Source organism: Panicum hallii, chromosome 6 (assembly GCF_002211085.1).
Source record: "Panicum hallii strain FIL2 chromosome 6, PHallii_v3.1, whole genome shotgun sequence".
Classification (NCBI taxonomy): domain Eukaryota; kingdom Viridiplantae; phylum Streptophyta; class Magnoliopsida; order Poales; family Poaceae; genus Panicum; species Panicum hallii.
Genome location: NC_038047.1, coordinates 18,858,367 through 18,873,252, shown reverse-complemented (window position 1 = coordinate 18,873,252; position 14,886 = coordinate 18,858,367). Strand labels below are relative to the sequence as shown.

Genomic DNA, 14,886 nt, shown 5'->3' with positions numbered 1-14,886 from the left:
ATATATATATATATATAAAACTATGCACCTAGAAAAATTAAAATGACTAATAATTTAGGATGAGGGAGTATTAATCGAAGTACTTGTTGTATTTATTTTTTCAATGTTAACATTAAAAAGATCAAAATGACCGGTCTAATTTGATTACGAGAGACTAAGAGTACGTGTACTTCCTTGTTATCCTCAACACCTATACTATGTTTAAATTTTAGAAAGTGGTGGTTATCAAGAAGCATATTTTGTATAAATATAAACCAGAAAATTGTCATACCTCAAGTAGGACTTTAATAGGAGTCAGGAAATACCATAATATGCCGTTTCTCGTCAATTAAATAAGTTAGTTACCTATTGGCATAAATTAGTTAGCTCGTTCCTGTTTGGTGTTTACAAATCACAAGAGTTTCCGTATAAATCTTGTAATTCTGCCGATTATCTCCGACTGACCAACAACGCCGTTAAAATTTCAGTCTCCTCTCATATCTCAACCACACGCGCCTCATCCAGAGCTGGCGCACGCCATGTGCTCGACGATTTGCCGTTGACACGACGCACGGCGCACGCGTCCATGGCGCTTGTTCTCCTCCCGCCCTCCCCCGCATCCCACCGCCGCTCGCTTCGTCCTGTCTCCTCTCCGCCTCTCGCGCGTGTCACCACCGCCGCCAGCTTCGGCCTCGCGTTTTTCTCCCATCCCTCCCCCGGCTGCTGCTCCCTGCAGAGGACTGGCTCCGCGGGCGGCGACGGTGATGGCGCCGGCGAGGCCTCATCGGAAGCGCCGGTGGCTGGATGGCTCGACGCGGACCTGCTCAGGCGGGTCTCAGGCGCGGGGGATGCGGACCAGGCGCTGGACATTGTCGCAGAGTCGGCGGGAGGTTCGGTCGCCGCTCTGGAAGCGCCCGAATGCAACGCGATCCTCGCCGCGGCACTTGACCGAGGCAACGTCGAGCTCGCGCTCTCGGTGTTCGATGCCATGCGATCCGGCTTCGCGGGAGGTACGGGGGGCATGTGGCCTTGGTTCTTTGTCTGATGTTTCAGACCTTTGTTGTTCATGAAAATTGGAATACAATTATACAACGTCTTCAACTTCGAGTGCTGCGTGTTGCTGAATGTTGAGATGCAGTAGGAGGCTGGAGGTGGGCGAGACCAGACGTTCGGACATATGCCTTGCTTGTACAGCGGTTGGCAGCCGCCCTGCGTGTTTCTGATGCAATCAGGATAATCGATTATGTATCTTGCGCTGGTGTTTCTTCTACAGAGGAGGTGACTTCTGTGTTAAGAACTATTAAGCAATATTGTCATGCTTACATTTTCTTTTAGGATGCTTCATCTGCAGACTGCAGTGTTATCATGTTGACAGTGGATGTTGTAATTTCAGCAATTCTGTACAGCTGTTTTAAGGAATGGGTTATTGGGCTACTCAAAATATATAGATTGGCAATTATCAATCTGCATAATGTGCAATTGATGTATTCATCTTATTTCTTATAAGAAGTAAATTTGTAGTGAAAAAAGAATACTAGAAATATTAGATCATATTTTATATATTTTTGAGAGCTTAAATCCCAGTTCAAGTTCCAAAAAATGGCAAAAAGGACTTCCTCCTGACTTTACAATAGATCTTCATGGAATAAGTCCATTTTTGGCCCCTCAACTCTTTGTTTGTCTAATTTAACCCCCAACTCTAATACCATCTAAACCACATATCAACTATCGATTCCGTTAGATTTTGACCTCCAAGACCCTTGTCCATGAGGTTTTTTTTAAAAAAGGACCCTTGTCCATGGTATTGGTGTGATGGGTACCGTCCACTAAGCACCAGACACATCAGTGATTCATATAGGCTAAGAACCGCCCCTCTGCCTGCCTTGCACCTAGCACCTTTGGAGAACACTGCTTCATGGACTTAGAGAGAAGATTTGGTAGATAAGTAGCATCAGAATTTGATGATAACAAATTTTGCTTAATGCAGGTTCCTTTCGGGATTATTTTGATGATAACAAATTTTGCTTAATGCAGGTTCCTTTTGGGATTATTGTTCGCTGTCCAACCTGCATGGTAGCAGTTGCTGTTGCTCAACCTCAGGATGGAACTCAGGTTTGATGCTGCAGAACTATTTTATAGTACCTCTTAATTTTTTTAATACTAGTCATTAGATTGGATGATGTGAGCTATCAAAACAAGTGGCCACAGTTGGGACTCATGTGATGGAAGAGGGAGGGAGGCTAGTTGCATTAAATCGACAGAGGACACACAATGGAGCATATGGTACCGTAAAAGTCTATAGGCTCGAACTCAGATCACAACTTTTTAGGGAGGAAGGTCTTGTGTTGTTGGTCTCTACCTAGCTTAGTTTTTTCTGATATTAGATGCCATTCTGTGGAGAGTTTTATCCTTTAGGTTAAATACTTAATTATGAGCATGGAAATTTTGTTTATTTAGTTTACTGAATTGCCTACAGATTTGTCAATGTTATTTTTGCCACTGTTTTCTTTTTTCTTGAACACGCAGGTGAACTGTATATCGTGGAATTGATATCAGTTGATGTGTGGGTATACATCCTGCAGCACCTAAGCTAGAGTCCTCTTTGGCTCGTAATTTGGTCCCTATATTTTATTCTTATTGCAAAAATCAAAGTCGTCTAGTTCCTCCTGCTTTCTATTGCGAACTAATACCCTAGATTATTTATAGTGAAGGAGTTGAAAACGTGAAATGCAATTTCTGATATGTTTGTGTTATCTTTTCAGGTTGTTTCCTGTTCAAAGTGTCGATATCAATACGAATTATTTTCTGGAGAAATTACGAGCATTGAATCTGAAGAAGTTAGGTTTGTGAGCTGTGTTCTGTCTTTGAGCTGTTCTGAGATTTCATACCAATGCAAAGCCATCATCATGTTTCTTTATATGTATAGTAGTGCTGTCTGTAATGGTACATGGATAATGAATGCAGCTGGACGAAGCTCGAAATTCATATCATTGGGGTCTCTCTTCTAAACATGTTGCAATCTTATATGTTTCAAAAACGATGTTTACTTTTGTTGGAGAAAAAGAACAGGTTTGCTTTTTTCATAACTACAGTAGAATTAGCAAAATTCATTGGGTTCAGCTGACCCCAACAACATGTGGCTCTGCCCCTGCAACTGTTAGTTGTAAGTACTCACTATGTCAGCAGCACTATTCTTGCAAGACATGTATCCTTATCATGATCTGTGGGTAAAGAGTAGGTTAGGAGAACACTTGATATCTCAGTTAGGTGCCCTTTACTCGATTTTGTAGTAGCAAAATAGTTTATAGTACTTCCAATCATTGTTATAGCCTTTATCAATTTTGTCACTCTATTTTATCTCAGATAATAACTTATATGAATTTTGACCACTAGGTGGTATTGTATATGACTTTGCTTCTAATATTACCTCTCTAAGGATCTCCTCCTGCCGAACGCAGCATGGATATTTCAGCTCTGGAGAAGGCATTGAGATTCATTAATATAAGAAAAGATGGTCTTCCAGCTGCTGTCCACTCTATTGTGGTAGATTTCCTTTCAAAATGTACACAATAGATCTTAATTTTGTCTTTATTCTGACGATCATTACTTCAATGAAGTTGATTTTTATGTCCATAAGTGAGCTGAAAGTTCTGTTTAAAACTGATGGAGGAATGCTCTAGATTTTATATTCCCTCTGACTAAGAATGTAAGGCACATTTTATTTTCCTTAGGACACGCCTTTGACCAACGATTGCTCTATTAGTGTATATATAACTGTTGTGTTACAAAATTGGTATTATTAGATTTATATTCAAAAGTACTTATGACTAAAATTAAAAATTTGCATAAAAACAACATATTGATACAGTAATTGTTAGTCAAAGGCATGTCCTCCTGAAACAAAATGCGTCTTATATTCTGGTACAGAGGGAGTATCATAGAAATTTGAAAAATATGAATTGAAACTATTGGGCTAGAAACAGTATGGGGAGTGATGCTCCCAGAATTGACCAATTAGTATCGGAGTATATGCGTTTGAACCCCACATTGGCTACATCGACAATATCCTTCCAAAACAAACCGATAAACTTCCAATTGAGGTTAAAATTTTGTTTGCTTCATCTCAGTAACTGTCTGTTAGAGACCAGACAGGACCCTGAACATGGCCTACACAGTGATTGGCCGACATGTTCTTAAGCACCAACTTTTTTGACCACTTTGTTCTATACCAAGCCACTCCTTCGAGCACTGCATCGCTATGCAAACTGTTTGGTGATACGCTGGGGCTCCAGCCAAAAATCTCACCACCAAATTCAGTATGAGCTGTTGCTGATGATGTAACACAGTTCTATGATCTATTTGCACTGCTTCTAATTTACCATGTTCATGTGTAAGGGTGAGATTGTTAACTTCAATATGTGATTACCCATATGTTTCTCGCTTGTTTCTGTTACAGATCCGCGCACCTTCGGGAATAGCACGCACTCATAGATTTGCTACCCAGAACGTAGAACTCCCTGCTCAAGAAGGAGAAAGAGTGACCATTTCATTGGCAGCCCCATCCAATGTTTATAATGAAATGGGTCCCCTGAAGATTGCTGCACGCTCACAAGGATTTAAACCAGGCGAACCTATGTGTCTGACTAATCACAACAATGGACAAGTCTCAAAGTTGCTAAGAGCTCCATCAAAGAATGAAGGATCGTTTTTCCTTAGCCCATATTTATTGATCGGTGCTCTTGCTTTGCTTGCTTCTGGAGATGCTGCTTCCGCATTCATTGACCCAAGTCTTCCTAGACTTATTACAGCAACTGCAGTTGCATCAGCTGCCGTCGGAACAACTCTAAATCAAGTGGTCCTGCCAGAAATTCAAAAGGTAAGTGCAATTTTGACTGCAAAAAGGTTGTTTCTCCATCATGTAAATAAATCTCTTAACGTTTTGACTGGGTAGATGATGTTAGAGAAGTCTATCATCAATAAATGATGGTATGAAATGATTCTTAGCATTGCTTCGTACTATCATGCTTTGCTGACTTCAGTCCACCTCATTATGGCATTACCATTTAGGTTGGCATAACTAACCATTCGGTCTTTAGACTATGATAATTTGCTCTTATCTTAATGAAATACTAGTGCTAGAATCTTATTGCTTTTTTGGATCAATATTTTGTGGAGGCAGCCTAGTTTCCATGTATGAGCTCTTAAAAAGGAGTTTGTTTGGGGCAAGAGATAATGTAGTCCATTATATGTCTCCTTGAGGCATTGAACTAAGTCTCTTGTTTTTCTTCAGCTTCCACAAAAGGCAGTGGATATAGTTGCTGTACGGCAGCAGCTTTTGTCTCAGTATGACATTCTTCAGAGTCGTCTTAAGGAACTGAAACAGTTCGCTCAAAAAGAGGTTTATCTTTTTAATCCCTGTGGCAATTAAATTTTGTGCGAGAAGGTTCTGGAAATCTAGTTGTAAACATTAAAACTGTTTCTTTCAAGGTGTGGATGCTCGCAAGGATGTGTCAATTGGACAACAAAATACTAGCAGTGGGCGAACCATCTTATCGGTAATGCACAGGAAGTTCCAGTAAATCCTTTATCATACCATATTAGTTATAATAATTTGCAAACAGCACACTTTTTCTTATTAGAAAACTTACTTTTATTTACCGCTGCTAAATTAATTTTCTGGTGCACAAACTAATTTCCAGTGCTAGACGAGGTAGAGTAAAGAGGGTACGGGAAAGCTTGGAAAGCACACTCTCTGCAAGGATTGAGCTAATGGAAAGTTATGCAAAAGTAATCACGAAAAAAGTGCATTAATCTGCCATCTGTATAATTTTTACCTTTAAACTCCGCTGATGTACCAAATACGCTGTTACAGTTGTGTTCAATGATTGAAATTGAAGTTGAGATGGACTCTGATGTTATTGCTGCTGAAGCGGCAAGCAGTGCAGTAAGTAGTTTTTATCCTGTTGATCCATACAGTGTCATATGTAAAATGTGATCGGATTCTTTTTTATTTAATCCTGACCAATGCTAATAGGCAGTTTTGTTGTTTCAGGAGAGAATATCTGAGCAAATACAACAATTAATGGAGATCGATAGTCTTGAAGAGGCAAGTATTTCCTCTGCTTATATTCAGAAATAAGAAAATTATATATCATAAAGATCTAACATTTCCTTCTGAAACTTATTATTCAGCAATGGCGTATACAAGCTGAAGCTAATGATGAAGCTGAAAGGCTTCTTAGTTCTGATTCTTCAGAAACATTGCCTGCTGGACGTACGTAATGTAATTTTGGTAACGCACAAGCATTATTCTCATATTTCCTATTTAGATATTTATTTCTCTGCAATTTTAATGTTCTTTACCAAATTTCTAGTTTAGGATTTTGAAGGAAAATACTGCTACAGAGCATTAGAAAAACGAACCGTATGATAACAATGAGATGACATCTTCAATCCTGCAACAGAATAGAACAGAATATTGATTGGAACCGTGTAGCAAAAGTAAAGATCTTTGTCCTTATTGCATTCCTTCCACACATGCTCACCCATCAAATGACACAGCACAGATTAGGACAAGATTCTAGATAGTAGCATGTATGATGTTTACATCACAAAGATGATATAATGGGAGGCCACCTCCCCTATTCAATTGTTGAATACAAGAATTGGACTCTATACTATTCAAACTTTAGGAGAGCCTGAGGGGTTATCATAAGGATATGATCAAAGATAATAAAAAGCTGATTGCTTTTTGAAATGCTACCCAATGATATTTGTGGTGGTAAAAAAGATTGCTAAAATTAACTGAATTGCAACCAGAAAATATGAAAATTCCCTATATACCATTGGAAATTTAATTCATCCCTTCTATGCCATTCAAATTTAGAGCATCCCTTTGATGCCCTTGGAATTAATTTTTCATCCGTTATATGCTATTGCATCCCTTTGATGCCCTTGGAATTAATTTTTCATCCGTTATATGCTATTGCCGTTACTTTTTACCGAAAAATTAAAAACACATGTTAAAATCAGTCCATCTCCCTCCATTACGACGATTTTACCCCTCCTCCATATCCACATTTCATGCTCTTCCAAAATCGACTGTCATCCTGAACCATAGCAGCCAGCGGCCAGAGAGCGAGGCACCCTTCCCCCGCGACCGCGACCCTTGGGGCGAGCGAGCGTACCCGCGGCCCCCCGCGCGGCGTCCCCTCGGGCGAGTGCGCGGCAGCCCGTCACGCGCGGGGGTGCCTGGCTCCCTGTCGGGCGAGCGCGTGCGGCCCGTCGCGCGGGAGCCTCGCGCCGCGTCGGCTGAGCGCGCCGCGGCCTGCGCACGGGTGCTTGGCACCTTGTCGGGCGAGCGCTCCGTGGTTCGGCGCGCGCGCCTCGCGGCCAGTCGGGCGAGCGCGCCGCGGCCCTAAGCACGAGCGCGTTGTGCCCAATCTGAATCCCCTGCTGCGTCGATCTCGGTCCTGAGGTGCTGCTCTCCATTCATCAGGATTCAGTATATCCTGCCATTGGTGGGCGGAGACAGCGAGAGGAGCAAGAAGATGATGTACAAATGGGCTGGGCCGACGTGCATGGACCAAGTGTCTGATTGGCATGTTGGGCTGGTGCTACAAATAAAATGAAAGGAAGGGAGAGAAGGAAGTTGATATTTTTGTTGATTTTCTTCTTAGTGAACATATTATATGTAAACAATTACTTGTTATTTTTGAAAATAGATTGAAGATAGTCCCGCAGCATCGGGAAGAGGTAACCATAGGTCATAGGTGTGCATTACTTGTTTGTTGATTGCAATGGCATAGAAGAGATAGCAACAAAAATGATTCATCTCTTATGTAGAGGGGTAACATTGTCTTTTCCCATTTACTTAACAACCATATGACCGTGCTTTGACAGCAATGGCTTAGAAGGGATGGAGTTAAATTTCCAATAGCACTGAAGGCATGGTATATAAGGGATGAGTTAAATTTTTAATGGCATATAAGAAATTTTCTCGAAATGCTACCCAATAATAATTTTGTATGGAGCGGGATGGACACAAAAATTCCCATGTATTGATGCATCAAACTCAGTCTCAAGTTTGTTGGTTTGCTAATTGCTTCCAACAGGTTTTCTCTGATCCAAAAGTAGCAGCATGTAACTGCTAAATGTTGTTCCAGTTTTGGGATTGGGTGATAGTTGAAAATTGTTGTGCAAGTTTGTTGAAAACTTCTGTATATTTGTTGCAAGTTTGTTGTGATTCATTGTACGCCCTTGAACATCCAGTGTTACGTTGAAAATTGAAAACTCAATCTTGTTTCAAGATGTCATCATGAATTTTCAAAACATTATTTTGCTTCGAATTGCTACAAAGAGCTTAGCAATTCTGCAAAGTTGTGGTCGGGATCCATTGGAACGGTGTTGGAGTTAGAACTTATAGGAGTTGTTTAGAATCAGCGAAATGGAATGTAATGATTCTCTTGTTAATGATGAATGAATAGTGATTACATATATATAGGTGCTCAAGGGCACCGTCGCGCCTGTTCGGAAGGGACAGACCCCTTCTGAAAGCGCAAACTCTGTACAGACGCATCTCGTCATTAGCGGCTAAGCCACGTGTTAATCATGTGCTTAAACTAATTGATCACACACTAATTATTTCTAACACTGCCCCTTAATCAATTTGCTTCAAGTATGCTTCATGTAGTCCTTGTTCTTCAGAATATCCAAAACAATGGGAAAAACTCCTCCAAAAACCATGTAGGAAAAATTTGAGGAGAAACCATATTGTCTATTGTATGCCATGAAAACTCCCTTAAACCTGAAAGGAAAATTAAAATAAAATAATATAGCATATATATATATAAATTACCATCTCATTGCTGATATATATGAGATTGTAATATCATTCTCCTAAAATCCAATGGAAAAAAATATCAGAAAGATTAATATATCTTTGATACCTCCTCTAAAACGCCAGTGGGGAAAATTAGAGATAGATATATATCATTGTGTTGATATTATCTCATTAAAAACCTTTATGAGAAATTAAATTAAAAAAACTCATATGGGAAAGGAGTACAATATGAGGCTTTGATTAGGACTAATTTAAGAAGATTCTCTCCTAAACCTTGTAAATCTGGTAGTCGCCGCATACCAATTCCACATACCAATTTTTGAAAAATTGATGTTGGTAAGGACTTTGTAAACAAATCAGCGAGATAATCACAAGATTTAATTTGCAAAATATTAATTTCTCCACTTTATTTTAATTGGTGAGGGTAGAATAACTTTGGTGCAATATGCTTAGTTATATTTCTCTTTATATAACATGTATCCATGTGTGCAGCACAAGAGGTATTATCTTCATAGATAATAGTCGGTGATTTCATAGAACCAATACCACATGATAGTTGTATGTGGTTAATCATTCTACGGAGCCACACGCATTCACGTGAAGCTTCATATAAAGCAATTATTTCAGAATGATTAGTGGATGTAGCCACTAATGTTTGTTTGGAAGATTTTCAAGATATGGCTGTTCCACCATGCAAAAATACATAGACTGTCTGGGATCTAGCATTATGCGGATTAGATAAGTAACCAATTTGAAAGAAAAGTTCAAGATCTTTTGTACCATTGAGATATCGAAAGTTATTCTTAACTCCCGTCCAATGACGTTTAGTGGGAGCAGCGCTATATCTAGCTAGTAAATTCACTATAAAAGCGATATCCGGCTGGGTGCTATTTGCAAGATACATTAACGCTCCAATGGCACTAAGGTAGGAAACCTTAGGTCCTAATGATTCCTCTCCATCATCCCGTGGTCTAAATTCATCCTTCTTCATATCAAGTGATCGTACCACCACAGGAGTCTTTGATGGATATGATTTGTCCATATTGAATTTCTCCAATATCTTCTGCATATAAGCGGCTTGATGTACAAAAATTCCCGTAGGAAGATGTTCAACTTGTAAACCTAAACAAAATTTAGTTTCACCCAAATATTTCATCTCGAATTCCATTGTTAGATGATTACGTGCTTCATTTATATCTTGTATGTGTCTAATGATATTAAGATCATCAACGTATGCATAAATTATACAATTTCCCGTATCGGACTTCTTAATGAACACACATGGTGAATCATCACTGACTAGTGTACCCCTTCTTGAGAAGGAATTCACTATGCCGATTGTACCACATTCGACCCGATTGCTTTAAGCCATAAAGTGACTTCTTCAATTTTACACAATACATATTGCGATTTGCATTCGAATTCGGTATAGGAATTCGTTCTGAAACCTTCTGTGACGCCCTAAGATTTACCAAAATCAAATCACGCGTTAGAACGTTTCGATTAAAGACCACTCGTCGCCAGACCATAGCCCTAACCCCTGACCGTATCGCCATCCCATCCCGCACCGCTCGGAAGCCTGCCGTCCGCGCGCGGTCACCGCCGCGAATAGCGCCGGCGCAAGTCATTTCTCGCAGCACGCGAATCCCGCGCGCGCGTGGCCGATCGGCCGCGACTGCGGCCGCGATTGGCGCCGACGCGTTTTTCTTTTCCCCTCGCCGTTTCCCTCGCACCGCGCGTCTCCCCGCGTGGCCGACCGGCCGCGGTCACCGCCGCGACCGGCGCCGGCCCTTCTCCCTCTCTCTTTTCTTTTCTTTCTTTCCCTTTATTTCTTTTCCCTTTTTCCTTTTCTCTCCTTTTCCTTTCTTTCTTTTTCCCTTCCCTCCCTTTTCTTCCTCCTCCCTTCCTTCCTGTTTTTCCCCTGCTCCCGCCCACCGCACGGCCGTGCGCCGGCCCTGGGCGCCGCGCACGCGCCCTGCCCAGCCTTGCCGCGCACACACCCTGCCAGCCTCGCGACGCACACGCCCACCCGTGCCCACGCGCGCGCCCGCGCGTGCCCCGCGTGCCGCACCGACCGCCGCGCCGCTCGCCGTCAGGACGGCCGCGACGTCGCGCCGCCCGCCGCGTCGCCTGCCGCCCGCCACTACCGCCCCGACGCGCCGCCCGCCGCTAGCATCCCGCGTCCACCGCCGTGCCGCATCGCGACGGCCGCAAGCGGCCGAGCGCCATTAATGGCGCCCGCACCGCCCGCTGGCCGCCCGCGCCTCGCTCCCCACCGGCCCCGCCTCCTTGATGCTCCACTCCGCCTATAAGAAGGCCCTCGCGCAGCCCCTCGCCTCCCCACACCTCCCACCGCCGCCTCCTGCCCCTCCCCGCGCTCCCGTTGCAGCCCGCCCGTGCCGCACTGCCGCCACCCGCCGGCCTCCGTCGCCGCGCCTCCTCGCCCCACCTCAGCCCGAGGTGAGGCCGGGGATTAGCCCCCCTCCTCCCCCTTCCCCTTTTCCCCCTCAGCCCCGTGCCGCCCCGAGCCCCGGACGCCGGGATTTGGCCGGCGCCCGACCCCCCCTTCCCTCCCCTGTTTCTATCAACGGGAGGAAGAAGAAGGAGGGCAAGTTTGCCCAAAACCCTCTGCTGTTTTTCCATTTTCCAAAGAAAACCCCCCCTAAGAGTACCCTTATCCGTTCCCGTTTTACAAATGAAACCTCGCCTGTTTTGTATTTCAATTTAAACCCTCCAATGCATACATCTAGATATACTTGACAACCTTTTAGCATGCCTAGAATATTTTTAAGATTCGCAAATAGATCCCTACTCTTTTCTGATAGTTACGAATAAGCCCCTGGACCCCCGTTTGAGCCCTGAAACCACCTTCAGCTCGTCATTTTATGTGCGAAACGACCTCCGATTGACCCGAAACTTTACCACTCCGCTTCTAGCATAGTTTTAGCTATGCCATTAAGAAACCACCCAAAGATATTGCCCCTAACTCCGTAACCAAATTATTTCCGATTCAAGCCTATCGGTAAAAGCTTTTAGTTCTTTCGCTTGATTATGTGTCTGTTTGTTTGCGTCGTAGGACACGGAGTGAACGACGAGGTTCCCGACCGCGACCAAGCGACTGAGGACCAGTACTGCGACCCCGAACCCGAAGGGCAGTGCTCCGATCAGGACTTTCCGCAAGGGTTTGACGATGGCAAGTTCAATTCCGCCCTTGATGCATATTTTTGTCCTAGTTTTTATAAACACAACCCAATGGCCTGTTTTATAAAATTGCATTGTTTTGTGTGCTGGAAACCCGGTAGGATAGCCACCCTTGTTTGAAGTAACCATACTTTGACTGCCTGATTTATAAAGAAAATGCGTGTGTGTGGGAAGGGATAAAATGTGGTTTTGAAAAGCGAGTTAGATGAGATGGATGGCATTTCTGTGTGAATTGCCGTTGGTGTGCTCGTACCTGTGTGGTCGAGCGTGGATGGGAGATGTCCATCTTGTCACCCCTAAGGACCGAGTTGATGTGACATCTCACCTAGCTTCTCGTAGTGCGAACCACTTGACCGTTGTATGGGCAACGGCTTGGCCTAACCCCACTAGTTAGTCTGATAGCCATCAGGAGAGCTGGGAGCAACGGGTGATCAAGGAGGCGGGATAAGCTCTGTGTGACTTATGCCCCGGTTAAACCTCGGTGTTAGGTCGAATGACCCCTTGATAGATCCCGTGGTGGCTAGTCAGGTCTAGCTACGGTGGGTAAGGGCTTCGATGGGATCTGCACCGGCACTCAGGTGTTCGTGCTGTGGTACCCCACCTGTGGGTAAAGTTGCACACCTCTGCAGAGTTAAAAATCTATTCGAATAGCCGTGCCCACGGTACTGGGCAAGTTACGGTGTGGTCACATAACTAGTGTTTCTCTCTGGGAAGGGGTGAACCCGTGTGAGTTGTTTGGAAAGTATCCGGCAACGGTGCCGTGTGCTACAACGGACGGGGAGTCCGGTAGTGGCTTGAAACTTGGATCCGTGAGGATCGACATCGTGTGTTCTTAGCCACTTGAAAACTTGTTTTGAAAAAAAATGCTTTTAAAACGTACCCTCGCATATAATTGTGTTTCCGCAAAAGAACCGTAACTTTATCCTTGGATTATCCTGTGCATCTAATTTTGTTATAACCCCCCCCCCGTGGGTGTGATTGGACTTGCTGAGTACGTTTGTACTCACCCCGTTCTTACTTTACAGTGGAGGATCCCGACTACATCCCCGAGAACGACGAGTAGGGTTCCGTCCTGCACCCAGTCTTGCCCGTGGGTGAGGTCACCGTTGGAGCTCCGCATGGCGCAAGACTCTGATGATCCCCTGTTCGTAGTTAGTGTAGTAGTATGGGTTTTTGTTGTAATCCTCGCGATAGTGGCGTTTCACTGCCCATTACCGCGAAGAGTTGTACGGTGATGTACCATCTGATGTAATAAAAGTGTTATCAGCCTCCTGGTACTGATAAAGTGACACTTTTAAGTCTTCCCTGATGGGGGGACGCTTCAGGTGGTATCAGAGCCGTAGGCTGGCCGTAGGATGTGACCCTAGGAGCGAAACCCTTTTTAAGCCCTAGGATTTGCGCTGGCTTAGCTCTTTTCTCACACAAACACTCACCACTGGTTTTTACCCTGTTCCAGATGGCTGACAATGGATGGGTCAACGGAGTCTGCTACGCAGAGCCTGGCCTTCCTAAGTTATTGTTGCTCAGCCTGGAACGCGTTGGGGTTATGGAAACGCCGGAGTACGCCTACCGAGAATACATCTCCGGTGGCACCCTTCGGTGCGACGTAATGGTTTTTGTGGAGAAAAGCCCCCGCTACCCTGATGTGGACCCTTGGTTCATCTCCACCACTGGTTTCCGCTTCCCCGACACCTATCGAAAGGCCGCTCGAAAAGCCTTGCGACGACTGCGTGTGCTCTACAGGCACCACCTTCAGCGGACTCCTATGGGATTTTTCCCACCCGCTGAGGGAAGAGGGCGCACTTGGATTGCCCGAATGAGGGGACTTGGACGAGAAGAAGAAGATCTAGAAGATACGGTCTCCCACCTGTCTATTTACCTTACGGGCTTAGATGCGCTCTGCAACGAGCAGGCGGCACAATTGAAGAAATTAATCCATGGAGTTGAAAAGTTAACCCAGGAGCTGGAGGAACAACGGACAAGAGCCGCAAGCGCCGAGTATTCCTTAGCCGCCCTCCAAGCCCAGATGCAAGAATACGAGACCCGCAACGGAATAGGTGGATGGATCGAAGAAGAAGAAGAAGAACCCATGGAAACCCATTGGGACAAGGGTACTCAGACCGAAAACGAGATGGATCGGTTCCTTCCAATAAAGAAGCGCTCTATCAGGACCGAGGAAGAATCTCCATGATAGGATTAGCACCCCGTTGAACAAGATCTTCCCCAAGGAGAGCAAGAAGTAAGCCAGAACCGAGGGGGAAGTCAAGAAGGAGAACAACTACCACCACCCCACCCCTCGGAGACCTGGCACAAATCATCCATAATCAGACCCTCATACTGGAGACTCTGGCAAACGCCCTCATTAACCGGCAGCCGCGAGGGCAGAATATGAACGACAAGCTGACGGCCTTTCTAAGGACCAAGCCACCAACCTTCGCCGGATCCTGCAACCCGTTGGATGCTGACGACTGGTTGCGAGTAATTCAGAGGAAGCTCGAACCATTCGAATGCCAGGACCGGGATAAAGTCCTTCTGGCGGCCCACCAGCTCACCGGAACGGCATTATCCTGGTGGGAAAACTATTGTGCTGCAGCCGAAGACGCCTCTACCATCACCTGGGGAGAATTTGTAAGGGAGTTCCGCCGCTACCACATCCCTTCGGCCACCATGAAGCGCAAGGCGGATGAATTCCGTGCACTACAACAAGGGAGCATGACGGTGGAAGAATACACCCACCGGTTTATAGAATTGGCCCGATATGCGCCGGAAGAAGTAAACGACGACGACAAAAAGCAAGACATGTTCAAGAAGGGATTAAGCCCAGAGCTCCGAACCTTGCTTACTCCCCAGATCTATCCAGACTT

At 44.6% G+C, this 14,886-nt stretch overlaps 1 protein-coding gene across 9 annotated transcripts; it reads left to right on the top strand.

The window, feature by feature from the left end:
- The first annotated feature begins 446 nt into the window (after positions 1 to 446).
- LOC112896483 lies at positions 447 to 13,096 on the top strand. Of its 9 annotated transcripts, none has more exons than XM_025964459.1 (14): positions 447 to 989; positions 1,121 to 1,257; positions 2,014 to 2,091; positions 2,742 to 2,821; positions 2,944 to 3,048; positions 3,438 to 3,522; positions 4,436 to 4,855; positions 5,270 to 5,377; positions 5,467 to 5,534; positions 5,679 to 5,766; positions 5,852 to 5,923; positions 6,032 to 6,085; positions 6,172 to 6,253; positions 7,103 to 7,471. In XM_025964459.1, exons 1-14 carry the CDS (start codon positions 566 to 568, stop codon positions 7,453 to 7,455), a joined length of 2,154 nt encoding a protein of 717 aa, XP_025820244.1. In that variant the 5' UTR covers positions 447 to 565; the 3' UTR covers positions 7,456 to 7,471. The 9 variants fall into 9 exon arrangements, with proteins under 9 accessions (XP_025820244.1, XP_025820242.1, XP_025820246.1 ...); XM_025964457.1 differs by having other exon boundaries at positions 448 to 989; positions 1,118 to 1,257; XM_025964463.1 differs by lacking the exon at positions 7,103 to 7,471 and adding an exon at positions 13,048 to 13,096 and having other exon boundaries at positions 451 to 989; positions 1,118 to 1,257.
- Positions 13,097 to 14,886: the final 1,790 nt, after the last annotated feature.

Coding starts and splice junctions, on each gene's coding strand:
- LOC112896483 (XM_025964457.1), top strand. CDS start 566: ATGGCGCTTGTTCTCCTCCCGCCCTCCCCCGCATCCCACCGCCGCTCG. Junction 2,092..2,741: donor AACCTCAGGATGGAACTCAG/GTTTGATGCTGC, acceptor TTATCTTTTCAG/GTTGTTTCCTGTTCAAAGTG. Junction 2,822..2,943: donor ATTGAATCTGAAGAAGTTAG/GTTTGTGAGCTG, acceptor TAATGAATGCAG/CTGGACGAAGCTCGAAATTC.